Below are 27,299 nucleotides of genomic sequence, written 5' to 3' on the forward strand. Positions count from 1 at the left end.
GATTTGGGATGTACGTGTCTCAACTTAGAGTTAAGATTGGTCACCGGGTTTCAGATGGTGTTTCTGTCTTTGCACCAGAATTATTAGCAATCCTCTGGGCCTTATGCTGGATAGAAGACTCTCGACCATGCAGGGTTATCATCTGTTCAGATTCTGCTGCTGCCTTAGAGGCTATAAAAGGGAATAAATCAAAAGCTCGTTCTGACATAGTTACTGAGATTCTCTTAGTTTTGTTTAGAGTAGGGAAGATGGGTTGTGCAGACAGATTTACATGGATACCTGGACATGCTGGGGTGGAGGGAAATGAAACTGTGGATGACATTGCAATGTCTTCCTTACAGAGCAGGCAAGAAGTAATTAGAGTACCCCTAGGCAGAGCAGAATTGAGAAGTAGGATAAAAAAACGGTGTAGAGAAGAAGTCGCAGGAGGATTGGAAAAATGAATTAAAGGGAAGGCATTTCTTTTCTCGTCACCCATTAGTTAAAAAGGTCTCAGACTGTTACTTTTTAAATCGTAGAGATATGGTGAAATTTACAAGACTTAGGTTGGGGCATTGTGGGCTAAACTATTATTTAAAGATAATAGGAAAACATCCTACTGGATTATGTGACTGTGGTAGCCCAGAGACAGTTCAGCATGCTTTGCTGAGTTGAAATCGATATAAAGTTGAAAGAAGCATATTGTTCAAGAGGCTGTCTGACTTAAATGTATTTTGTTTTTCTATTAAATCCTTGTTTGGCCACCAAGAGAACCACCATCTGATTGAAGAGCTTATTATTCAGTTTATACGTGCGAATGGTTTATATTCGAGAATTTGAGTTTCTGGAAATTCTATGATTAATCATAATTCTGTGCAGGGCAGTAATATGCGTAAATGCGTCTAAACTGCCCGAAATAGAAGAAGCACTCATTGGGCGGTCCCTATGTTCAGAATGACTCCTTAGCGTCGCTGAGTTGTGCCACTGCTGTTCTGTTGGAATTCCTATGTACAACCTATTGTCTCCGTCACTGCATGGGAGACTGCCATTCCCCGGCACCTGGGTTCAGCACTCACTGTGACACAAGGGTTGTGCTGGAGAAAGTACAATTATCACCACACTTCCAGCACCAACATAGCATGGCCACAACTACTTAACCTTAACCTGTACATCTTTGAACTGTTTGAGGAAACTGGAACACCCAGAGGAAACTCCACGTGGTCATGGGGAAACGTACAGACTCCTTTCACAGAGAGGTGGGAATCAAACTCCAATCGGTAATCACTGATGCTGCAATAGCATTACGCCAACTGCTACACTACCCTGTAATTTAAATTCATTTTACTCTTCATAGATGCTGCCTGACGTACTGGTAATTTTCAACATTCTCTTTTACCTCAGATTTCCAGCAAGTGTTGTGCCCTGTATCTGTGCATTGTTCTCCCTTCGTCTGTCCTTATTCATGTCCTTCTATAAGTCTGCCCTCCAGTTAGATCATCTCTGTTTAACCTCCCTCAGACAGCACCACCAACGGTTGTCTCAAAGATTCTCTTGGTCTCTAACCTATCACAGATATGTCCACTGTGTTCCGTTTTCCTGAAGTTGGAAACTTACCTCATTTCAATTTTTTTCCCCCAAGGAAGTAGAAAAATAATGCAAAAAGTATGTTTCTGGACCTGAAGAGTTTGAGGGTTTTGAATTATAAGAAGCTGAATAGATTAGAACTATTTTCACTGGAGTGTAGAAGGCTGAGGGGGAACCTTATAAATGTCTGTATAAAGTTCCTGTAGGGGGGACCAGAGGGCACAGCCTCAGAACAGAATAGGACAATTCTTTTGAACAGAAATGAAAACGAATTTCTCTAGTCACAGGGCGGTAAATCTGTGAAATTTATTGCCACAGATGGCTGTGGATGTCAAGTCATTACATACATATAAAGCAGAGATTGAAAGGTTCTTGGTTAGTCGGGGCATCAACGGTTACTGGGAGAAGCCAAGTGAATGGGGTTGAGAGAAATAATAAATCAGACTTGATGGAATGGTGGAGCAGACATTTTGGACCGGATGGCCTAATTCTGGTCCTATATCTTATGGTCTGCCAAATAAAATAATAAAGATAAAGGTTAGTTTTATTTGTCACATGTACCTCAAAACATACAATGAAATGTGCCTTTTTCATCAAGGATCTGCTGGGTGCAGCCCGTAAGGGTCACGGTGTTTCTGGTACCAACATAGCATACCCACAACTTACTAATTTTTACATCTTTAGAATGTGGGAGGAAACCAGAGCACCTGGAGGAAACCCACGCAGCCATGGGGAGAACAGACAAACTCCTAACAGACAGCAAAGGGAATTGAACCCAATCTTACATCCGGCACTGTAAGGTGGTACACTAAATATTACACTACCATACACTGTACAGTATAAGTTTTAAGTGGCACAGATACGGTGAGGAGCCACAGTCTTTTCTCTCAGGGTAGGTGAACTGAAACCTAGAGACAGTGCTTTAATGTGAGAGGGGGAAGTTTTAAAAGGACCTGAAGGGAAACCTTTTCACCCAGAGGGCGACCTGTATGTGGAATGAGCTGCCAGAAGAATAGGCAGGATAGGGCACAATTACAATGCTGGGAACATGAGTAGGAAATGTGCGGTGAGAAGTGGGCTATACACAGGCAAATGGGACAGGCTCATTTCAGCAGCTTGGCTGACGTGAACAAGTTTGGGTTGAAGGGCCTATTTCTGTGCTGTATAGTCCTGTGACTATGATTCAATTTGTTTCCCTTGATTTGAGTAAACATTAACCCTGATCTCTCTCCGCAGATGCTACATAACCCACAGACAGTTTCTGCTGTTATGTTGGGCTTCCAGCATCTGCTGCTGTTCCACAATTACCAAGTGCACAAAGACAATGTTTCAGAAGCAGAGGAAGGTGAGCAGAGGAGTGTTTGATGGCATTGGACCTGTACTTACTGGAAATTAGAAGAAAGAGGGGACGGAGGAATCTCACTGAACCTTTTGAGCATTCAAAGGTCTAGACAGAGTGGGTGTGCAGAAGATGTTTCCAATGGTAGGAGAGTCTAGGACCAGAGGGCACAACCTCAAAATAGAAGGACATCTGTAAGGACATAGATAAGCAGGAATTTCTTTAGACAGAGTGTGGATAATTTGTGGAATTTATTACCGCAGACAGCTGTGGACTCAAGACATTGGGTATATTTAAATGCGAGGTCGAGAGGTTCTTGCTTAGTAAGGGCATCAAAAGTTACAGGGAGAAGACAGGAAATTGGGGTTGGGCGGGAAAGCAAATCAACCATGACCAGGTGGCAGAAGAGACTCAATGGGCTGAATGGCCTAATTCTGCTTCTTTGTCATATGGTCTAAACCATCAGATGACTCGGTTCAATCAGGTTAAGTATTATGTTTTGATGGTAATGCAAGTCATGTTAGTTGGCAAGTTCTTCTGTTTTGTAGAGCACTAAAGGCAAACATTAACAGACCAGTTCCCTATATAATCATGTTCTGAATTTGTTCATCACAAATAAGGTGTTTATCCAGTTCAAAAAGCTAGGAAGTGTTTATGTCAGATAACATCTTAGGAATTTTAAAGTTGAGAGTAAATTTATTATCGTAGGATGAATATGTCACCATATCCTACCCTTGCAGACATTCAGAGTAGAACAAAGAAATACAATAGAAACAATGAAAAGCTACACACAAAGACTGACATGACAAACAACCAATTTGCAAAAGAAGACAAACTGCAAATACAGAAAAAAGAAAATAAAGTCTATAGGATTAGAATAGATTCAACTTTGTTGTCATTTTGCTGAGTACAGATACAAAGCCAATGAAATGCAGTTAGCACCTGACCAGAAATGCAAAGAACAGTGTTATTTACAAAATAACTGCGAATAAAAGTAAGTGCTACAGCACACAAATATAAAAGTACTGAGACAGAACAATATGGGTGCAATGCTGCGTAGCACTGTGACGTGAGGTTCAGCAGGGTCACAGCCTTAGGGAAGAAGCTCTTCTTGTGCTTGCTGGTGCGGGAGCGGAGGCTCCTGTAGCACCTACCGGATGGGAGAAGAGTAAAAAGTCCATGGCTAGGGTGAGATGTATCCTTGATAATGCTTTTCGCCCTGCCCAGGCACTATAACTAATAGTGCAGGGTGCCACTGGATAGAGTGGAATTGGAGAGGATGCTTCCTTTAATGGGTGAGTCTAGGACCAGAGGGCATGGCCTCTGAGTAGAGGGATGCCCCTTTAGAAAAGAGAAGAGGAGGAATTATGACACAAGTTTGGGGATGTTGTGGATATTATGGAGGGCTGTCAGAGGTTACAGCGGACTTCGATAGGATGCAAAACTGGGCTGAGGAGTGGCAGATGGAGTTCAACCCAGATTAATGTGAGGTGGGTTCATTTTGGTTGGTCAAATATGATGGCAGAATATAGTATTAATGGTAAGACTCCTTGGCAGTGTGGAGGATCCCAGGGATCTTGGGGTCCAAGTCCATAGGACTCTCAAAGCTGCTGCGCAAGCTGACACTGTGGTTAAGAAAGCATACGGTGCATTGGCCTTCATCAATAGTGGGATTGAGTTTAAGAGCCGAGTGGTAATGTTACAGCTTTACAGGACCCTAATCAGATCCCACTTGCAGTACTGTACTCAGTTCTGGTCACTTCACTACAGGAAGGTGTGGAAACTATAGAAAGGGTGCAGAGATTTACAAGGATGTTACCTGAATTGGTGAGCATGCCCTATGAGAATGGGTTGAGTGAACTTGGCCTTTTCTCCTTGGAGTGGCGAAGGATGAGAGATGACCTGATAGAGGTGTATAAAATGATGAGAGGCATTGATCGTGTGGATTACTAGAGGTTTTTTCCCAGGGATGAAATGGCTAACACGAGGGGGCACAGTTTTAAGGTGCTTGGAAGTAGGTACAGAGGGGATGCCAGGGGTAAGTTTTTCACACAAAGTGGGGTGGGTGCATTGAATGCACTGCCAGCAACGGAGGTGTATGCAGATACAATACGGTCTTTTAAGAGACAGTTGGATAGGTACATGGAGCTTAGAAAAAATAGAGGGCTGGGTGGCAGCGAAATTCTAGGCGGATTCTAGAGTAGGTTACACGGTTGGCACAATATCGTGGGCTGTAGGTACTGTAATGTGCTGTAGATTTCAATGTTTCTAAAGCTAATCTTTCATCTTTAAGGGTGATCTTTTATGATTACAGCTGTCAGGTACTGACACAAAATGGAAAGGTTAGCTATCTGAAACTGTTGAATTCAGTGTTGTATGGTAATGTTTGCAGTGTGCCAGGTCAGAAGGTAAGGTGCAGGTCTTTGAGACTAGATTGGGTTTCTTTGGAATATTGAGTGGCAGAGGCTGAGGGGAGATCTATGGGAGGCTTAAAATAGAGTAGACAGACAGTATCTCCTTCCCAATGTTTAAACCTATTATACCACAGGGCATGCATTTAAGATGAGAGGGGATGTGAGGTTTAAGTTTTGTACACAGAGAGTGGAGGGCGTCTGGCATGTGTTGCCTGGGGTGGTGGTAGTAGGGACTTTGAAGAGAGGTTTAGATAGGCACATGAATGTGAGGGAAAAGGAAGAATATGGTCATTGTGTAGTGAGAAGAGGATAAGTTAGCTGGTCATTTGATTACTAATTTTAATTTGATTGGTTCAGCACAACATTGTGGCCACAGGACCTGTTCTGGGCTGTACTGTTCTATGTTCTATATTCTATTGTGAGATTCAAAAATCAGAAGTCAGATTGTGCTTAGGGGTTAAGAATGAATCGGGACATCCTCTGGAGGCTCTGGGTCACTGAGCAGAGGTTTCTGCCAAAGTGGACATCCAATGTGCAGCACCCAGTGTCCTACAGGCTTACAACCAGCGACCTGTTGATGCAGACTCAGGTTCCTCTCCAGGACAACTCACCTGACACGCAGCTCATTCTGTCAAAGGCCTTTTCCACCAATTTCCAAATATCTTTGATGATGGAGTTACTTATAAGCAGAAGAAAATACTTCAATACTGTAAAATAGTTAATAATTATTCATAATCAATTAAATTGACTTTAGTTTGTAGGCAGAAGAGCCTTTTCCTGTGCTGTGTACAAAAGTGAGAGTTTGTCCCTTTGGACTAACTGTTAATGTTTAATTACAATGTTGTGCAGCTCTGCCACGATTTAAGTGTTACACCTTTGTCTGAACCCTGGAAGATCATTTATTGTGAAGGGTCCATCCTACCCCCAGTCTGTAAATCCAAAGATTTCTTTCTGATTGAGAGCATGCGAATTAATTAATAAATCATGTCTTTCCTAAGCTTGTTTGCTGAGGACACAGTCACACTGATCTTTTTTCCACTTCTGACTGTGTTTTGTCTGATGTACTTTTACACAGGGTGTAACCCTCAGCAATTTACAAGCTGCCCCCGGGTCCAACCTGTCTGCCTTTGATCGGAAACCTACACACGCTGGATCTGAAGATGCTGCACCAGAGTCTTACAGACATAAGGAAATGAACTGGAATTGGAACTGAAACTGGTTTATTATTGTCCGATGTACTGACGGGCAGGGAGAAGCTTGCTTTACATGCCATCCACACAGATGTCTGTGGTCTGCGAAGCCATGAAGAGAGCAAATCCACTGCATTGATATTTTATGCAGTTGAGTTAAAATCTCTGTTATGTTATTCCAATCTTCTGCTGCGTGATCTCACCTTGTGTCAAGTCCCTTTCAGCCATTGTGGCTGCGTGACAGTCCAGTGACCTTGTTTCAGCCCCTGACCTCTGGTGCTGTCTGGGCAGAATTTGTACATTCCACATGAACGTTTCTCCTGGGTGGTCCAGTTCCCTCACAAATCCCAAAGGCAGCTTAACATGCAGCCATGTGAATTCATTGCTCTGGCTTCACTTCCAATATCTCATCTCCCTCTTTCATTCCCTCAAACATCCCTCTTTTAACAGTTTCTCAGTCCCCTGTCTTAATAACTCCCTTCATGTTTGATTGTTTGCCTGTCGTATCCAAAGATGACAAAGAAACAAAGAGTTTTTAAAGCTGGGGCAGTTCCACTCTCTCAACCTCGGAATTTGCAGAACTGTCTTCTTGGCCATTGGATCTCACTGTTGATCACATCCACCCAGTCTGACAGCATTGTCTTTGCATGCTATGAGGCCCACCAGCTACCCTCATCAGGTCTGCCTGCCTGTCAAAGAGATATAGCAGGATATGGCCACTGCTGCATGAAAATCTCTACCTGGAGCCACAGCTGAGAGCTCCTGGTGAGTGTTTGGCGGGGCTTGAAGGTGAATGAGCCAGCTCGGATTGGACACAACAAACCCACCATTGATCATGTCTACATGAAACGTTGTTACAGGAAAGCTGGATCCATCATCACGGCTCCTATCACCCAGGACATGCTCTCTTCTCACTGCTGGCATCAGGAAGAAGGTACAACAGTCTTGGGAATAACACAACCAAGTTTAGGAATCATTACTATCCTGCATCCATCAGGCTCTTGAACCAAAGGGGATAACTTCACTCAACTTCACTTGCCCCATCATTGAAACATTCCCACAACCAATAGACTCACTCTCAAGGACATTTTATCTCAAGTTTTCTATATTTACTGCTTATTTATTTATTGTTATTGTTTATTTTTTACGTGTTTGCACAATTTGTTGTCTTCTGCACTTTGGTTGAATGCCCTAGTTGGGCATTTTTTAATTGATTCTGTTATAGCTATTTTTCTGTAGGTTTGCTGAATATGCCCACAAGAAAATGAATCTCAGAGTATTATATGGTGACGTATACAGTATTTACTTTGAAAATAAATTTACTTTGAACTTTGAACACCTCTCCTTCCATGGTACAGTGTCAATTTCTGTCTCCTGTGAAAAAGCAACAGAAGATTTGCTCCCTTTAATGCATTACATGAATGAAAATTGTTATTGCTCACTGTGAAGTTGATATAAATGAGAGAAATATATTTCCTCCTCTGTGACAATGCTTAGTAAATTATACTCTCACTCACCTGAAAATTATTATTTCTGTAGATGTATAGGACCTAAAGTTCTGTGCAGGAAAGGTCCTGGGATGAGGAATTTCAGTTACATGGTCGGACTAGTGGAAATGAGAAATGAGACTGGTATCTAGAGATTTGAAAGGAGCTTGGAGTTGGAGTTGGAATTGGAATTGGTTTATTGTTGTCACGTGAACTCAGATACAGTGAGAAGCCTGGCTTGCATACTGTTCATATTCATCAGATCATTCCTTCCCTGTTCTTTACTTCATTCTTGCTCCTCCAGGTTTCACTTATCACCTGATGTTTCTCTCTCCCTTCCCCCTACCTTTTAAATCTACTCCTCAGCTTTTTTTTTCTCCAATCCTGCCAGTTTTGCAAACTGTTCATACAGATCAGATCATTACATTGTGCATTGAGGTAGAACAAGGTGAAAAAATAACAACACAGAGTAAAGTGTAAAAGCTGCAGAGAAAGTGCAGTACAGTACAGGTAGACAATAAGGTGTATCTCGGTACGTTTGACAATAATTAACTAAGTCCAATACCAACATCAAAACATTTCCAAACAGCAGGAACTTTGTTAGTAGCACAATGCTAGTACAGAACTGTTTCAGATCTTCACAGCTTTCTTGACTTTTTGAAGAGCAGATAAATAGTTTCAATGAACTTTCAGAAGCAACCTAAATTCAAAATTTCAAAGATCAAAGTAAATTTATTATCAAAGTACATATTGATCTCTATATACTACCCTGAGATTATTCTTCTTGCTGGTATTCATAGTAATACAAAAGAAATACAATAGTATCTATGGAAAACTACACACAAAGACTGACAAATAACCAATTTTCCAAAAAAAAGATACAAAGCATGTAAATAAATTATACTCAGAACATGAGTTGTAGAGTGCTTGAAAGTGAATCAATAGTTTGTGGAATTACTTCAGTGTTGAGGTGAGTGACGTTATCCACGCTGGTTCAGAGTAATACTGTCACTGAACCCAATGGTATGGGACCTGTCCCCAGTTCCTTGTTTCTGATGTCAGCAGCAAAAAGAGAACAGATGAGGACAAGGGATTTCCTGGGAGAATACTTGATGGCCATTATACCCAGCGCAGGAGAAACCAGCAGAGGCCAATATTGCACCAAAGTATCTGACACATACATACCTTGTGCTTTAAATACCTCCCTGCATGCAGCCTTGGCACCGCCAATCTGTCCACCAAGATACACTCAGTGGCCACGTTATTAGGTACGTGAGGTATCTAATACAGTGGCCACTGAGTTTATTTCTGTTTGTTCATGGTCTTCTGCTGCTGTAGCCTGTCCACTTCAAGATTTGACGTGCTGTGTGTTCAGATGTGTTCTACTGCACACCACTGTTGTAATGTGAGGTTATTTGAATTACTGAAACTTCCTTTCAGTTTGAATCATTCTGGCCATTCTCCCCTGACCTCTGTCATTAACAAGGCATTTTCACCCACAGAACTAGTGTTCACTGCATTTTTGCACCATTCTCTGTAAACTCTAGAGACTGTTGTGCATGAAAATCCCAGGAAATCAGCAGTTTCTGAGATACTCAAACCACTTCATCTAGCACCAGCAATTTTTCCACACTCAAAGTCACTTAGAACACATTTCTTCCCCATTCTGATGTTTGTTCTGAACAACAACTGAACCTTTTGACTATGCCTGCATGCTTTCATGCATTGAATTGCTGCCACATGATTGGCTGATTAGATATTTACATTAATGAGCAGGTGTAGCCACTGAGTGTAATTGCATTGATGGGATGTTCCCCTTTGTTCTCAGTTATCGGAGCAGTATGGACCTGTGTTTACCATTCAGCTGGGAGTGGAAAAAGCAGTGGTCCTCACAGGCTACAAAGCAGTGACAGAGGCTCTTGTGGATCAGGCGGATGAGTTTGCAGAGAGAGCAAAGATCCCCGTGTTGGAAATGCAGGCAAATGGTTACAGTAATAGATATTTCCCTATTTCCTTACAAAGCCTTGGTGATATATTTACTTTATCACAAAACAATGGAAGTTTATTTTACAGATTAGAGTAGCAGAGTACGTGAGCAATCTTGGCCCCCCTCCCCAGAACAGGAAGCAATTCCCAGTGGAGACAGTAATGAAGGAAGAGAACAGATTTATTGTGTGCATTTCATAATTTCCAGTTGTGTGGAAGACAACAGTCAGCATCGATGAAAGCCATAAGACGTATCTCAGAGTGGGGCCAGCTGGTGGCGCAATGACATCAGCGCCGGATCCTGGATGGAGGTTCCCGGGTTCAAACCCAGCCGTGTCCGCTCCCGAGTATGCTTTCCATCCGTGCCGGGTTGAGTGTCGAGATTGCATCTCAACCTTGTAAAATAAGAGGAAAAATACTGTGAAATGTCTGTGTGAGGAGTGGCACGCCACACAGTCTCTCTCTCGCTCCACGCCTTGTTGTACAGGCATGAAAAAGACATCGTCCCGCCAACATCGCACACGCACGCACACGCCAAAAAAAAAGACATAGGTTAGAAGCAGAATTACGTCATTTGGCCCATTGTGTCTTCTACATCATTCCATTATGGCACATCATTATCCCTTTCAACCTCATAGTCCTGTCTTCTCCTTTGACATTCTCACTAATCAAGAACCTATCAACTTCTGCTTTAAATATGTCCAGTGACTAGGCTTCCAGTTTGTTTTGGTCTGCATCTGGAGTATTGTCTACATTTCTGGTCACTCCATAATAGGAAGGATATCAAAGCTTCAGAGAAGATGCAGAAGAGGTTTACCAGGATTAGAGGGCATGTGCTATAATGAAAGGGTTGTTTCGTGTGGAGTGGCAGAGGCTGAGAGATCTGATAGAGGCTTATAAGGTTATGAGAGGCATAGATAGTGCACAGACAGTCTCTTTTTCCAAGGGTTGAAATGTCTAATACCGGATGGCATGCAGTTAAGGTGAGATGGGGTGATTTCAAAGGAGATGTGAGGGGCAGGTTTTTTTTATACAGAGAGTGGTGGGTGCCTGGAGTACACTGCCTGGGGTGGTGGTACAGGCAGAAACATCAGGGACCTTTTAGAGGTGGTTAGATAGGCACATCAATGTGAGGAAAATGGAAGGATATGGACAGAAGAGATTAGTTAGTCCAGATGCAGCATAAAAAATCACAATAAAAATCAAAAATGTAAAAATAAAAATAATCCTATAAGACACAACGTGCAAGTAACTGTTACATACACAGACTGATTGTGTGTACACAAAGTGATGTGGGTGACGTGTATATAGTGGTGGTGAGAGGTGTGGAGGGGTAGTTTAGTGGGTGGAGGTGTTGATCAGCCTGACAGCTCAGGGGAAGTAATTGTTTTAGAATCTAGTAGTCCTGGTGTGGATGCTGCGTAGCCTTTTTCCTGATAGGAATGGGACAAACAGTCCATAAGTAAGGTGGATGGGATCCTTCATGATACCTCTGGCCTTTTGATCGTGTGGATAGTCAGAGGCTTTTTCCCAGGGCTGAAATGGCTAACACCAGAGGGCACAGTTTTAAAGTGCTTTGAAGCAGGTACAGAGGAGATGTCAGGGGTATGTTTTTTTTTACGCAGAGAGTGGTGAGTGCATGGAATGGGCTGCCGGCGACGGTGGTGGAGGTGGATACGATAGGGTCTTTTAAGAGACTCCTGGATAGGTACATGGAGCTGAGAAAAACAGAGGGGTATGAGGTAACTCTTGTGTGGGCACGTGGCCAAGTGGTTAAGGCATTGGACTAGCTACCTGAGCCCCAGCCGAGGGAACGTGTTATGTCCTTGAGCAAGGCACTTAATCACACATTGCTCTGCGACGATACTGGTGCCAAGCTGTATGGGTCCTAATGCCCTCCCCTTGGACAACATCGGTGGCATGGAGAGGGGAGACTTGCAGCATTGGCAACTGCTGGTCTTCCATACAACCTTGCCCAGGCCTGCGCCCTGGAATATGAAGACTTTCCAGGTGCAGATCCATGGTCTCGCAAGACTAACGGATGCCTTAATGAGCAACCTTAGGTAATTTCTTAAGTAAGTACACGTTTAGTACAGCATCGTGGGCTGAAAGGCCTGTATTTTCCTGTAGGTTTTATATGTTCCTATTTTTTTTTCCAGCACCTTTCTGTACATACTGTATGTTTGTTGTGTTGCAGTTTCCAGACCACACAGTATTGTGGCATGTAAGGATGCTCTCAGCTGAACATCTGTGGAAGTTTGTGAGGTTATCTCATTTGTTGGGAACGGCCATGAAGTGGAGACTGAGAAATGCCAAAAGATTCTTCCTCTTGGCTAGACGTTCTCACAAGTTTTCATTGCATGTGGTTTTTAGGGATTTCTTTTGGACACGGGGAATCATGGAGACAAATGCGAAGATTCACTTTAACGACGTTACGCAATTTTGGAATGGGCAAGAAGACAATTGAGGACAAGATAATTGAGGAGGCCAAGTACCTGGTGCAAGAGTTGGAATCTCACCGAGGTTGGAGCCTTACTTAAGTTCATTCTTCTGCTCTGGTTGGTACGTTGGATTGAACAAGCGACATTTGCAGAGCAGACAGTTCTGTTATAATTTCCTATCCTTAAACCCCTAGCAGCCTGTAGTCATGCTGGGTGCCTGTTGCAGAGGTCAACTGGTAAATGAATTTATTATTGTCCTGTGTTCTGAGGTCCAGTACTCCAGGATTCTGGTGGTCTGGACTGGCAGATTTACCCCACTATTCGATATAACTCCTATTAATGCACAAACAGACTACTAATTCCCTCCCTTTTGGAAAGTGCTACAAGGCTTCTACAACAAAAAAAAAAATCACACCATCTTAAAAGTTTCTTCCATAAGGCTGTTAATCTGATCAACCATTCTAGTTATATGCCCCACCTCCTCTATCCATTAACCCTGTCACTGCACTGTAAACACTTTAAATCACTTTTATAGTGTTGATTACATTGTAAACACATGCTGGTATTTATGTATTTATGCACATTTTATTCCATATCTGCATTTCAAACTTTATTCTTATATAAATCTTTATTCTTCATAATTGTTGAACCTTGTTGCTTCTTGTTGCATGTTGTGCCCTGGCCAACACACCACAGTAAATTCATAATATATGTAAATGTATATGGCAAATAAAGTCAATCCTTGATTGCAGATTTTTGACATGGGCAAGTTTCAGCAAAGTGTAGGAACGGTGAAGTTAAAGTGAGTGTGAGAATGAGTGAACTAGATGCTGCACTGTTGGGGTTTCCAATAGTCATGGTAGCATAGCGCAAGAAAACAATGCTTTACAGAGATCAGGATCCAATTCCCCCTACTGCCTGTAAAGAGCTTGTTGTTCTTCCTGTGACTGCATGGGTCTCCTCTCGGTGCCCTGGTTTCCACTCACACTTAAAGAAAACATAGTAAACTTTGGGCAAGCTATGTTGGTGCCAGAAGCGCGGCGACACTTGCGGACTGCCCCCAACACATCCTCAGACTGTGTTGGTTATTACCGCACAGAACACATCAGAATCAGGTTTATTATCATCGGCATGTGTCGTATACTTCTGTGTATGTTTCGATATACAAGTGACAAAAGAGCTTGTCGTATCCAATTTTGGAACAATAGATTGGAAAATTGGTTTACTATTGTCACATGTACCAAGGTACAGTGAAAAACCTGTCTTGCATACGAATAATCTTCCAGCCTGGTACAGGTATCAATTATAACTGACATTTTAATGACAAACTCTGCCTTCTTCATCCGGGATGATGTCTGGGCATGTCTATTCCGGTGGTATTTATACCCCTGTGGTCCTTTACTCCTGATTGGTTAGTCCTCATCCAATCAGGTTTCTGCTCTCACACTTTGTTTACAATTAAATTCCAGTTCTTACTTAAACACCTTTGTCTTCGTTAAAATTCCCTGAGAAGGCGGAGCAGCATATATCAGCCAGACTGTGGAAACCTGCATCCAGGAGCACAGGAGGTGTATCTATTTGGGTTACCTGGAGAAATAGGCGGTAGCAGAACATTGCATTCGCAATGGCCATAGGATTGACTTTAATGGCAGAAAGCAATGGGTTTTGGGATCACCTGGTAAAGGAAGCTATTGAAATCAAACTGGAGGAAAATAATTTTAATAAAGACGAAGGTCTCGTTTGAACTAAGAACCAGAATTCAATAGTAAACAAGGTGGGAGAGCGGAAACATGATTGGATGAGGACTAGCCAATCAGGACGGACGGACTATGGGGGTATAAATGCCACCGGACTAGATATACCCAGGCATCATCCCTGATGAAAATGGAAGAATTTGTCATCAAGATGTCAGTCATACTTGATATCTGTACCCCTCTGGAATCCTGAGAAGAGTTTATTTGTTATAGAGGCCAGGAAGGTGCTAGATCCTTTTTGTCTTGTCTACCATTCATACAGATGAGTTAATTACAATTGTACAAGGTAAAACAATAACAGAATACAGAACGAAGTGCTACAGTACAGAGAAAGTGCGGTGCAGTTAGAGGGTTCAGTGGAAGGTCACAATGAGTTAGATTACAATTGCAGAGTATTGGAGTTATACTCACTTTCTCCCTCAGCCAGCACCAACCCTTGAATAGAACTGTGCCCGTTACTTCTGCCATGGCCAAAGTTGTCTGCTCTATAGTTTTTGGAGAATGATTTGACCATGAGGACAAAATATTTCTCACTGTAAGTAAACTCATACATGAAAATTTTAAACTGCTTGGATTTTCCAGAGTTAAAGTATTTATTCAGAACTACAAACTCAGGTTACGTTACTGTTTCTGGACAGATGATCTCGGCCGTTTTTCCACAGTGACTCCAAATCTCCTCATTAGCTGTAAGATGCTTTGTGAACTTGCAAGAGAGACATGGAAGAGCCCTTTAAATGTTATTTAAATGCAAGTCATTCTTTATCCTGACAATCACAAATTTAAAAGTTCAAAGTAAATGTATTATCAAAGTACGTATATGCCACCATATACACTACCCTGAGATTCATTTTTTGCAGGCATTCACAGGAAAATAAAGAAATGCAATAGAATCAATGAAAAACTACATGCAAAGACTGACAGCCAATGTGCAAAAGAAGACAAACTATACAAATAAAATAAAGTAATAGGTAGATTGAAGGTTAGATAGATAATACTCAGAGCATGGGTTGTAGAGTCCTTGAAGTTGTGGAAACAGTTCAGTTGAGATGGGTGAAGTTATCCGCGCTAGTTCCAAAGCTGGTGAGAGGGTAATAGTTTGTTTCTGATCTTATTGGTGTGGTACTTAAGGCTCCTGTACCTCCTAAAGGACACAGCCTTGTGTTGCACCAGTGCTGATGGTGATTGTGGAGGAGATGTTCTTCCCAATCTATGCTGACGGAGTACTGACTGAAATTTAGATAATTCACAGCTTGTATAATCACAAAACTACGTTAGCAAAGAAGGTGAAGTTGTAATACACATATATTGCATTGCCTTTTTATTTCTAGCCTAACTTTGAACAATATGTTGATATGCTCTCTTTGGCAGACCGACCATTCAATACAACTGTGCCTGTTACCTCTGCCATGGCCAATGTTATCTGCTCTATAGTTTTTGGAGAACGATCTAACTACAAGGATGAAATATTTCTCACCATAACAAAACTGATACGCGAAAATTTTAATCTGCTTGGATCTTCCAGAGTGCAAGTAAACTGTATATTCAGTATTACAATGGAGTTCTGTTTTGAACTATTTTTGAATGGCATATAGCCATTATAGTGCTGCTTGTTGAAATACACATGAGAGTTTATATGTTTACACACTACATCACTGTACATTCCATGGCCATTTTATTAGGTACTTCTGTACATCTACATATTAATGGAAATATAGTCATGTGACAGCAACTCAATGCATAAAACATGAAGACATAGTCAAGAGGCTCAGTTGTTCTTCAGAGCAAGCATCAGACTGGGGGAAGAAATGAGATCTAAGTGACTGACTGTGGAATGATTCTTGGTGCCAGATGGGGTGGTTTGAGTATCTTAGAGACTACTAATCTCCTGAGATCTTCACACATAATAGTCTCTACAGTTTACAGAGAATGATGCAAAAACATCCAGTGACCAGCAGGTCTGTGGGTGAAAATGCCTCATGAATGAGAGAGATCAGGGGAGAATGATGAGACTGGTTCAAGGTGACAGGAAGGCAATAGTAACTCAAATAGCCACATGTTACAACAGTGGTGTGTAGAAGAGCATCTGTCACTGCACAACACATCAAACCCAGAAGTGGATGGGCTACAGCAGCAGAAGACCACAACATACACTCAGTGGCCACATTTTAGATACAGTACGTGTATGTACAGTACAGTTCCTACCTAATAAAGTGACTTCTGTGTGTACAATGCATTGCTAATACCCCACTATGTGGAAGTTATCATAGGATCAAAATCACCAAGCACTGCAGGACCGAATGGGTCCTTTAGCCCACCTAATCTGTACTGAATTGTTATTCTGCCACGTGCCTTTCAAATGTTGTTAATATACCTGCCTCAACCACTCTCTTGCAGTTCATCCCACATAGGATTAATAGGTACATTTAATGTCAGAGAAATGTATACAATATTCATCCTGAAATTCTTTTTCTTCGCAAACATCCATGAAAATAGAGCAGTGCCCTAAAGAATGAATGACAGTTAAATGTTAGAATCCTGAAGCCCCCCAACTCCCCCTTCCCATGCATAAGCAGCAGCAAAGCACCAACCACCCCCCACCAGCAAAAGACCACCCTCTCAGTAAAAAACTTGTCCCTCAAGTTTCCTATAAGTCATTCCTTTACCACCCTAAACATCTGCCTGTTGGTTCTTGATTACCTAGCCCTTACATTTATAAGGCACTTGCTTTGGAAAGGTTTAGAGGGACGTGGGCCAAACGTGGGCAAATAGGACTAGCATAGGACAGTTGGGCCAAAGGGCCTGTTTCTGGACTATACGACTCCACGTCTCTATGTAGTTCACCATGTCAACACTATCTCAAATCAATCCTATTCCTCCACTTATTTCCTTGTTATATATTCATTTGCGCATGCCCATTAACATCCATTGGAATTGGTTTATTTTGGTTGCATGTACATACATATTAAGTTCGTCCTATGTTGAGTTCAATGTTGACTGACAACTCCTGCCAAACTGCTGTTGCAAAACTGTTCCTTTGGATTCATCAGCTGCATGAAGAAGGTGAGCCTGTACACAGGCAGCAGCTCACTCCCCATGTCACACTGCCCTGGCTTGTATGTCACCTGGATAGCTGGGACACAATATCTATGGTTGACCGTGACCAACGGAGGGCCTCAATCAGTCTATGTTCTACAGAACAGTGGTGAACCATTTGGTGGACTAAACATGTTCTATGTTCCTCAGATGTACAACGCATTTCCTTTCCTCGGGCTTTCTACCTGGAACTCACAAGAAAATCTTTCAAAATCGAACACAGATGGTTCAGCTTATCCAGAATTTTTACATAGAACATCAGAAAACTCTGAATGAGAACAATATAAGGAGCTTGATTGATGCTTTCTTGGTAAAACGAGAAGAGGTACACAAAAATTTTGCTAACGTTAGTGATAAAGTGCAGAATAGGCCATTTGGCCCTTCGAGCTGTGCCGTCAGCAGCACCCGACTTAACCCTAGCTCATCACGGGACAATACACAATGACCTACTCCCTACTAATTGGTACATCTTTGGACTGTGGAATTAAACCAGAGGATCTGGAGGAAACCCACGCATTGCAAACGGAGGACGTACGAACTCCTTACAGAGGACGTCGGAATTGAACTCTGAACTCCAACTCACCGAGTTGTAATAGCATTGTGCTAACTGCTACGGTTGCATGGCGCCTCACGGTATTTATTTTTGATGAAGTATGCTCAGTAGTAAGTACTGGAACTACTCAGCAGATCAGGCAGCAAGTGGAAATGGAATTGGTTTATGAGTTTATTATTTCTCACATGTGTAGTATCAAGATACCGAAACGTCCAAACAAAAGCTTTGTTTGCCTTAATGACCAACCCAGTTTCAATATGTGCTGAAGGTAGCTTGCAAGTGCTGCCATGCTGCTGGTGCCAACATTGTATGCTCACAGCCTAGTAACTCTAACCCATGCATCTTTGGAATGTGGAAGGTAATGAAAAAAACTAATGCAGTCGCGGGGAGAACGTACAAACTCCTTACAGGCAGCGGTGGGAATTGAACCCTGAATGTTGGTGATGTGTTAGTGTTAACTCCTATGCTGTTGTGCTGTCCACTATGCTACCATTCCAATCCCTCAACCCCCACCACTACCTTCTGCCCAGTGGGTGGGGGAGAAGAGATCACGTCCAGTGATTTTGATTACATTGACTGCTTTACCGAGGCAGAGAGAAGTGGAACATTCAGAAATGACGAATGCTGCTCCAGATCTCTCCTTAACCTTGCTGACACTGATGTAGCAGATGCAAAAAATCCCTGTTTTATGTCTTAGTCCCAGTGGAGGTTCCCTGCTTCGTGTCCCAATCCCAGTGGAGGTTCCCTGCTTTGTGTCCTGATCTCAATGGAGATTCCCTGCCTCTTGTCCCACTGCCAGTGGAGATACCCCTGCAAGATTTGTGTTCCTAACATTGGGAGAGTGTTTTTGGGAAACTTGTGCCTTGCATTTCTCTGTTCTCAGCTGCTGGTGTTCTGTTTCTCAAATCTGAACAACAGTCGTCCCTCAATTAGTTTTCTCCAGCCAATCCAGAATATTAACCTTGCATATTTATTATTTACAGCAAACTCCTAATGCAGAGGTTGTATAGAGATTTGGTCAGACTGCACTTGGAGTATTGTGAGCAGTTCTGGGCCCCTTTATCTAAAATAGGAGAGGGCCCATAGAAGGTTCACAAGAATGATGTTGGAAATGAAAGAGTTAAGAGCCTCTGCTTGCTGGAGTTCAGAAGAATGAGAGAGCATTCTCATTGAAACCTATCAAATCTTGAAAGGTCGGGATTCAGTGGCTGTGGAGAGGATGTTTTGTGTAGTAGGAGAGTCTAATACCAGAGGGTACAACCTCAGAACACAAGAATGTCCCTTTAGAATGGAAATGAGGAGGAATTTCCTTAGCCATAGGGTGGGGAATCTGTAGAATTCATTGCTGCAGACGGCTGTGGAGACAAATCATTGGGTATATTTACCCAATGATAAAGGTTCCTGATGAAGGGTCTCGGTCCAAAACGTCGACTGTAACTCTTCCTATAGATGTTGCCTGGCCTGCTGTGTTCACCAGCAATTTTTGTGTGTGTTGGGTATATTTAAAGCCTAGCTTGGTAGATTATTGATTAGTAAGGGTGTCAAAGATTACAGAGAGAAGGTAGGCGAATGGGGTTGAGAGGGATAAAAAATCTGCCACGATGGAATGGTAGAGAAGACTCGATGGGCTGAATGGCCTAATTCTGTTCCTATCTTCTATGGTCTTGTGGTCTTACACATGTAAATGTGAATGGTGAGTAAAGCTGATCTTTGATTTTTGGTCCTTATTTTCTCCACATTCTCATTATAATTACTCCAGATTCTGCCGCTCAATGTTACTGGCCTTGGAACGTGAGAGAAATCCACTGGGAGAGCATGCGAACTCCACACGGAGAGCTCCTGAGGTCAGGTTTTAAGCCAGGCCTCTGGTGCTGTGAGTCAGCAGCTCCACTAGTTGAGTTCCTGTGCCAACCTGAGTCCTGTTTCCTAAACACTAGTCTGACAGCACTGGTTCCAAACTAATTTCATGTTTTATCTTTTTTTTCATTTCAAAGGAATCAAGTAATGCTGATTCCTATTTCCATGACAAGAACTTGGTGACTTCAGTAACCAACCTCTTTGCGGCCGGAACGGATACCTCCTCTTCAACGCTGCGCTGGGCCATTCTACTGATGATGAAGTACCCACAAATTCAAAGTAAGAGATTATTTAAACTTATTTATCTATCTGTTTACCTGAATAAAATCTAATTCTGTCAAAATTCCGTGCTTGATTTCAAAGGTATGAAACAACCAGCAGCAGTGAGTCATAGAGTCATATAACATGGAAACAGGCCATTCAGCCCAAATAGTCTGTGCTAACCTATCTGATACCGTCCCATTTGCAGGTCGGGATGATTTCTTACCTGAACGACTGGCCCTTATGACAAGTTAAACACTAGTTCTGATTGAGAACTCTCCCAGAAAACTTTACCTCCTGGATTATTCCTTCAGTAGTCAATAATCAGCTTTTTGGTTTCACCGATGTTGAGTGATCCCAAACAGACCTTCCAGGTGGGGTGTCACTTCATCTGTGAGTCTGTTGGGGTCATATACTGTTTCCAGTGTTCCCGGTGTGGCCTCCTGTATATGGGTGAGACCTGACGTAGATTGGAACACCATTTTGCTGATCACCTATGCTCCATCCACCAGAGAAAGCGGGATCTCCCAATGGCCACCCATTTTAATTCCACTTCCCATTCCCATTCCCGATTTGTCTATCCATGGCCTCTTCTACTGTTGTGATGAGGCCATACTCAGATTGCAGGAACAACACCTTATATTCCATCTGGGTTGCCTCCAACCTAATGGCATGAACATTGATTTCTTGAACTTCCAATAATGGCCCCCGCCCTCTTCTCCATTCCCCATCCCCTTTTCCCTCTCTCACCTTATCACCTGGCCTACCTATCACCTCCCTCTGGTGCTCCTCCCCCATTTTCTTTCTTCCATGGCCTTCTGTCCTCTTCTATTAGATTCTCCCTTCTCCAGCCCTGTATCTCTTTCACCAATCAACTTCCCAACCTTACTTCCCCCTTCCCCCTCCTGGTTTCACCTATCACCCTGTATTTCCCCTTCTCCTGCCCCCGCCTTTTAACTCTACTCCTCATCTTTTTTTTCCCAGTCCTGCTGAAGGGTCTTGGCCCAAAACGTCGACTGTACTCTTTACCATAGATGCGTCCTGGCTGGCTGAGTTCCTCCAACTTTTGTGTGTGTTGTTTGGATTTCCAGCATCTGCAGATTTTCTCTTGTTTGTGTTGAGTGAGTGGTTGTCGCTGTGGCACAATTCAACTGGATTTTCAGTCTCCGTCCCATACAATGATTCATCATGGTCTGTGATTTGGCCAACAACAGTTTTCATATACAGTCTGTATAGCTTTTCATATGTAAATGGTATTGTATTTCTTTGTTTGCCTGTAAATGCCTGCAAGAAAATGAATTTCAAGGTAGTATATGGTCACACGTATGTGGTATGTCTGTACTTTGATTTTGACCTGCCCTTCCACCAGCTCCATTTTATAACTGTGCTTATAGTGGAGGTGATATTAATTTCAGTTCTATGTTTTATAGTTAAAGGTTTTCAAAAAAGAAAGAAAGATGTCCTCCCAGTAAAGTATGCTGGAAAAATTAAATTTCTCAAAACCCACAGGGTCACGAGGAGAACATACAAACTCCTTGCAGACAGTGGCGGGAATTGAACCTGTTTCACGGGCGCTGCCATTTCTAACCGCTAGTCTATTCTCTGCAACTTGGAAGTTCAAAGTGCATTTAATATCAAAGTACATATATATCACTAAATAAAACCCTGAGGTTATTTGTCTTGCCAGCGTACTCAATAAATTCATAGAATAACAACCATTACAGAATCAATGAAAGACCATACCAACTTGGGCATTCAACCAAAAGACATCAAATTGTGGAAATACAAAAAAAGGAAAAGATAAAGAATTAAACAATAAATATCAGGAACATGAGATGAAGAGTCCTTGAAAGTGAGTCCATAGGTTGTGGGAACTTGAACCTATTCTAATGAAAGATCACCAATCTGAATAGTTGACAGTTTCTTTCTCCACAGATGCTGCCTGATTTGTTGAGTATTTCTGTCACTTTCTTATTCTTATTTCATATGTCTAACATTTGCAGTTTTATCATGCCATAGAACCTGAAGTATTATTTCCTTAAGGAAATGTGCAAGAGGAAATTAATAGAGTTATTGGAACAGAGAGACCACCCCGAATGATGGATCGGAAGGCAATGCCATATACTGATGCAGTATTGCATGAGATCCAGAGATTTGCCAACATCATCCCAATGAATATGCCACATGCAACAACCAAGGATACACACTTCAGAGAATATTTCATTCCAAAGGTAAAAGCCTTCAAATTAAGAACAAAAATATCAAAGCAATGATTTGTTCCTCCAAGTTATGTGCAATTTTTAATACATTTCAAGGTGCTACATATGAGGCTGCTTACCAAGATAAAATCCTATAGCATTGCAGGAAAGATACTGGCATGGATAGAGAAATGGCTGACAGGCAGGAAGCAGTGAGTGGGGATAAAGGGATCCTTTTCTGGTTGGCTGTCAGTGACTATTGGTGTTCCTCAGGGGTCAGTATTGGGACCACTACTTTTCAGCTTGTTTGTCAGTGTTTTAGATAATGAAATTGATGGCTTTGTGGCAAAGTTTGCGGATGATATGAAGATAGGTGGAGGACTACGTAGTACTGAGGAAGCAATGCGATTGCAGCAGGACCTAGACAAATTGGAAGAATGGGCAATAATTGTTGGGAAATGTATGATAATGTATTTTGGTAAAGGAACAATAGAGTGTACTATTATCTAAATGGGGAGAAAATTTAAACCTCAGAGGTGCAGTGGGACTTAGGACTCCTAGAATGTTAATTTACATGTTGAGACTGTGGTAAAGAAGGCAAATGCTATGTTGGCATTTATTTCAAGGGGAATAGAATATAAAAGCAAGGAGAGGCTTTAAAAGACACTAGTCAGGCTGCACTTCAGGTATTGTCAACAGTTTTTGGCCCCAGAAACAATGTGCTATCATTGGAGAGAGCAGTGGAGGTTCACGAGGATGATTCTGGGAATGAAGGGGTTAACATATGAGGAGCGTTTGGCAGCTTTGGGCCTGTACTCACTGGAATTTAGAAGAACGTAGGGGGTTCTATTTGAAACCTACTGAATGTTGAAACGACGATATGGGGTGGATGTGGAGATATTGTTTCCTATGCTGGGGGTATCCAGAACTGAACAGCACTGCCTCAAAATTGAGGGGAAACCTTTTAGACCATTTAGAATGTTTTAGCCAGAGAGTAGTGAACCTGTGGAATGCTCTGCCACAGACTGTGGTGGAGGCCAAGTCCTATGGTATATTTAAGGCAGAAGTTGATTGTTTCCTGATTGGTCAGGGCATGAAAGGATATAGTGAGAAGGCAGGTGTATGAAGTTGAGTGGGATCTGGGATCAGACATGGTGGAATGGCAGAACAGACTTGATGGGCTGAATAGCCTAATTCTGTTCCTATGTCTTATGGTCTTATGGTTTAAGTTCTAATTACAATCTTCCACATAGATGAGTAATTTTCATTACAATGTTGAAAATTCAATCTATTACTATAAGAAATAGCACAATAAAGGAATAGAAAACATTCTTAAAATAAAATCGATATTGCAATTTGTATACAACCACGATATTCTCTGGATACTGGAAATCTTGAGCAACACACACAAAATGCATGATGATCTCAGAAATTCATGCAGTGTCTAAGGAGGGGAAGAAACAGTCAACATTTTGGGTCAGACTCCTCAATGATTTCTCCAGCTTCCAATATTTTGCTGCATTCTCTTTTCTTTTTCCACTCCCCATTCTGGTTACCCTCTCACCCTTTCTCCTCACCTGCCCATTGGCTCTCTCTGGTTTCTCTCCTCCTTCCCATTCTTCCATTGTCCACTGTCCTCTGCTATCAGATTCCTCTTCTTCAGCCCTGTTACCTCTTCAACCTATCCCCTGACAGCTTCTTACTTCATCACCCCCTCCCCACCCACCCACCTTCCCCCCCTCACACGGTCTCACTTATAACCTACAGCTGGTACTGTTTCCCTTCCCTCGCCTTCTTATTCCGGCTTTGTCCCCCTTCATCATTCCTGATGAAGGGTCTCGGCCTGAAATGATGACCGTTTATTCATCTTCATTGACGTTGCCTGACCTGCTGAGTTCCTCCGGCATTTTCTCTATGCTTAGGACATATAGTGAAACATAGAACGTTACAGCACAGTACAGGCCTTCGGCCAATGATGTTGTGCTGACCTTTTAACCTACTCTAAACTCAATCTAACTCTACCCTCCTAAGTAACCCTCCACTTCGCTGTCATCTATGTACCTATCTAAAATAAGTGCCTCTAATGTATCTGTCTCTACCAATCCTGTTGTCAGGGCATTCCACCACTCCGTGTTTAAAAAAAAACTACCTTTGACATCCTCCCCTGTATTTTTTTCCAATCTCCTTAAAATAATGCTCCCTTGTATTAGGTATTTTTGCCCTGAGAAGAGGTCTCTAGCTGCCCACTCTATCTCTGCCTCTTATCATTTTGTAAACCTCTATCTAGGCTCCTCTCATCCTCCTTCACTCCAAAGAGAAAAGCCTTAGCTCTCTCAACCTATCCTCATAAGGGCTGCTCTTTAATCCTGGCAGGATCCTGGAAAATCTCTTCTGCACCCTCTGTAAAGCTTCCACGTCTTTCCTATAATGAGACTGCCAGAAGTGAACACAATTCTCCAAGTGTGGGAGTTTTGAGAAAGTTAACAAATTTCATGTCTCATGCCAGTGATAATAAACCTGAGCAACACACACAAAATGCTGGTGGAATGCAGCAGGCCAGGCAGCATCAATAGGAAGAAGTACAGTTGACAGAAATAAATAAATAATGTATGGGGTAAGAAGGGGAGGAAGGGCATTAACGGAAGTTAGAGAAATCAATGTTCAATGTTATTTGCTTATTTCCCCACTTTTCTCTCTCTCTCTGTCCCTCTCACAATCACTCCTTTCCTGCTGTCCATCTTCCTCTGGGATCCCCTCCCCCTTTCTTTCTCCCTAGGCCTCCCGTCCCATGACCCTCCCCCTTCTCCAGCTCTGTATCCCTTTTGCCAATGAACTTTCCAGCTCTTAGCTTCATCCCTCCCCCTCCTGTCTTCTCCAATCATTTCAGATCTCCCCCTTCCCATCCTACTTTCAAATCTCTTACTATCTCTTCTTTCAGTTAGTCCTGACAAAGGGTTTCGGCCCAAAGCATCGACTGTACTACTTTCTATTGATGCTGCCTGGCCTGCTGCGTTCCACCAGCATTTTGTTGTGTGTTGCTTGAATTTCCAGCACCTGCAGATTTTCTTGTGTTTGCGATAATAAACCTGATTCTGATTCTGAACATATTTCTCCAAGTGTGGGAGTTTTATACGCTCTAAAATGCACAGGGTCTTTCCCGTTGCTAGTAAAATATTATCAGTGATTTTCAATTCTCCAGTTGCACCCAACAGGAAGAAGGTTTAGAACTGACTGTGATGTTCACATTTTCTTTTGTTTCAAAGGGAATGCAGGTAATTCCCCTGCTATCTTCTGTCCTCCGTGACAAAACTCAATGGGAAACACCAAACGGCTTCAACCCTTCTCACTTTCTAGATGCGGAGGGGAGGTTTGTGAAGAGAGATGCCTTCATACCTTTCTCTGCAGGTACCAAACTATTAGAATATTCTAGCCAATTTACATAATGTTGTCAGAGACATAAGAGGTTCTGCAAGTGCTGGAAATTTTGAGCAACACACAAGTGGTTCCATCGAAGGGTCTTAGCCAAAACACATATCGTGAATTGTTTTTTTATTTTGTTTCAGTAGTACAGTGCAAGAAATTTTAAAATGACAATAGTTTACAATGAGTGCAACTTTGAATGATTTTGAAATGCTTTTAATTAGAATGTAAGAGTTTTTTTAACAGCTGTTATCACCACCTAACCTAGGGTGCATGTGTTAACCAGGTATCGATATAATATCTTTCCACTCCTCACACCTTCTTATTCTAGCTTCTTCCCTCTTCCTTTTTGGCCCCAATGAAGCGTCTTGGCCATAAACATCGATTGTTTCTTTCTCTCTATAGATCCTTCCTGACCTCTGAGTTCCCTCAGCATTTTGTGTGTGTTGCTGCTCCAATATGAGGTCATTTTTATCCTTGGCCATTAGGCTCTATAATGAGTCAATCTATAGCCTGGGAAGTGATGACCCCCCCCCCCCCCACTTAGACTGTTTGACGTAACTTATTTTATTCTTTCTTACTTCTCTTCTAATGCTTGTATTTGTGCACTTGTAGTGCTACTGTGACACTAATTTCCTTTGGGATCAATAAATATATAGCCATCTATCTATATATTTTCATCATCTGCACAATCTTGTGCTTATTGATATGTCTAACAGCCTCTTAAACTACTTTTATATCAACATCCCCCACTATTCCTGGCAGCACGTTCCAAAAATGTACGACTCATGTTAAAAAAAGAAACTTGCCCCTCTCAGCTTAAGTGCATATCCTTGAGTACATTTCAATTCTATCCTGAGAAAAGATTCTGAATGTTTATTTTGTCCGCCATTCTCATGATGTTATTAGCCTCTGTTAGCTCTCCCCTCGGCCTCTGACATGCCAGATGGAACTACTCAAGTTTGGAGCAGCATGCTAGCGTAGTGTAGCATAATGCTTTACAGCACGAGTGACCTGGGTTTAATTTCCGACACAGTCTGTAAGGAGCTTGTACATTATCTCCGGTCTCCTCCCACAATCCAAAGACATATGGATTCGTAGGTTAATTAGTCACATGGGTATAAATGGGCAGCACAGGCTTGGACCTGAAGGGCTCCTTTCCATTTGTGTATCTCTAAATAAAACACACACATTTGCATTTTTTAATATTTTTATACTTTCCTTATAGCTCATGTTCTCTAATCATGGCAGATATTCATCTGCACTCTCTCCAAATTCATCACACCTTTCCTGTAATGAGGCGACCAGAATTCCCTTGAATTCCAGAGTCTAAACTTATTGCCGACGGAAAAGTTTTAAATGTTAACTACAATTATAAACATCGTCTGCTTTACAAGGCTGGTACAAGGAATGTATTCGTAATTCTATGAATATCTAATACTCTGAATTTATTTTCTCGCGCATTTTAAAGGTCGGCAGATATGCATTGGGGAAAGCCTGGCCAAGATGGAGCTGTTTCTGTTTTTCACGACCTTGATGCAGAGATTTTCATTCCACACTGTGCCTGGAACCAGCTTGGATCTCACGCCATCTGTTGGTTTTACCTTATGTCCAAAGCCTCACTTAGTGTGTGCTGCACTCCGTTAGTGCTCATGGCTGATGGCAAGGTGCATGGACGTGGAGTAGATTCCAAAGACAAATCTCCAATGAAGAAGCTCACCTTTAATCTTCTTAGAACTCTTT

The 27,299-nt window shown here is 42.1% G+C and overlaps 1 protein-coding gene across 1 annotated transcript; it reads left to right on the plus strand.

The window, feature by feature from the left end:
• The first annotated feature begins 326 nt into the window (after nt 1-326).
• LOC140203176 (cytochrome P450 2K1-like) lies at nt 327-27,299 on the plus strand. Its single transcript, XM_072269090.1, is given in 11 exon segments — nt 327-353; nt 6,417-6,500; nt 9,822-9,984; nt 12,353-12,502; nt 15,543-15,703; nt 17,418-17,440; nt 17,442-17,592; nt 19,815-19,956; nt 21,982-22,169; nt 25,400-25,541; nt 27,028-27,299. Coding segments are annotated over 11 exon segments (1,407 nt in total). The 3' UTR covers nt 27,204-27,299.

This window comes from Mobula birostris, chromosome 9, assembly GCF_030028105.1.
Source record: "Mobula birostris isolate sMobBir1 chromosome 9, sMobBir1.hap1, whole genome shotgun sequence".
Classification (NCBI taxonomy): domain Eukaryota; kingdom Metazoa; phylum Chordata; class Chondrichthyes; order Myliobatiformes; family Myliobatidae; genus Mobula; species Mobula birostris.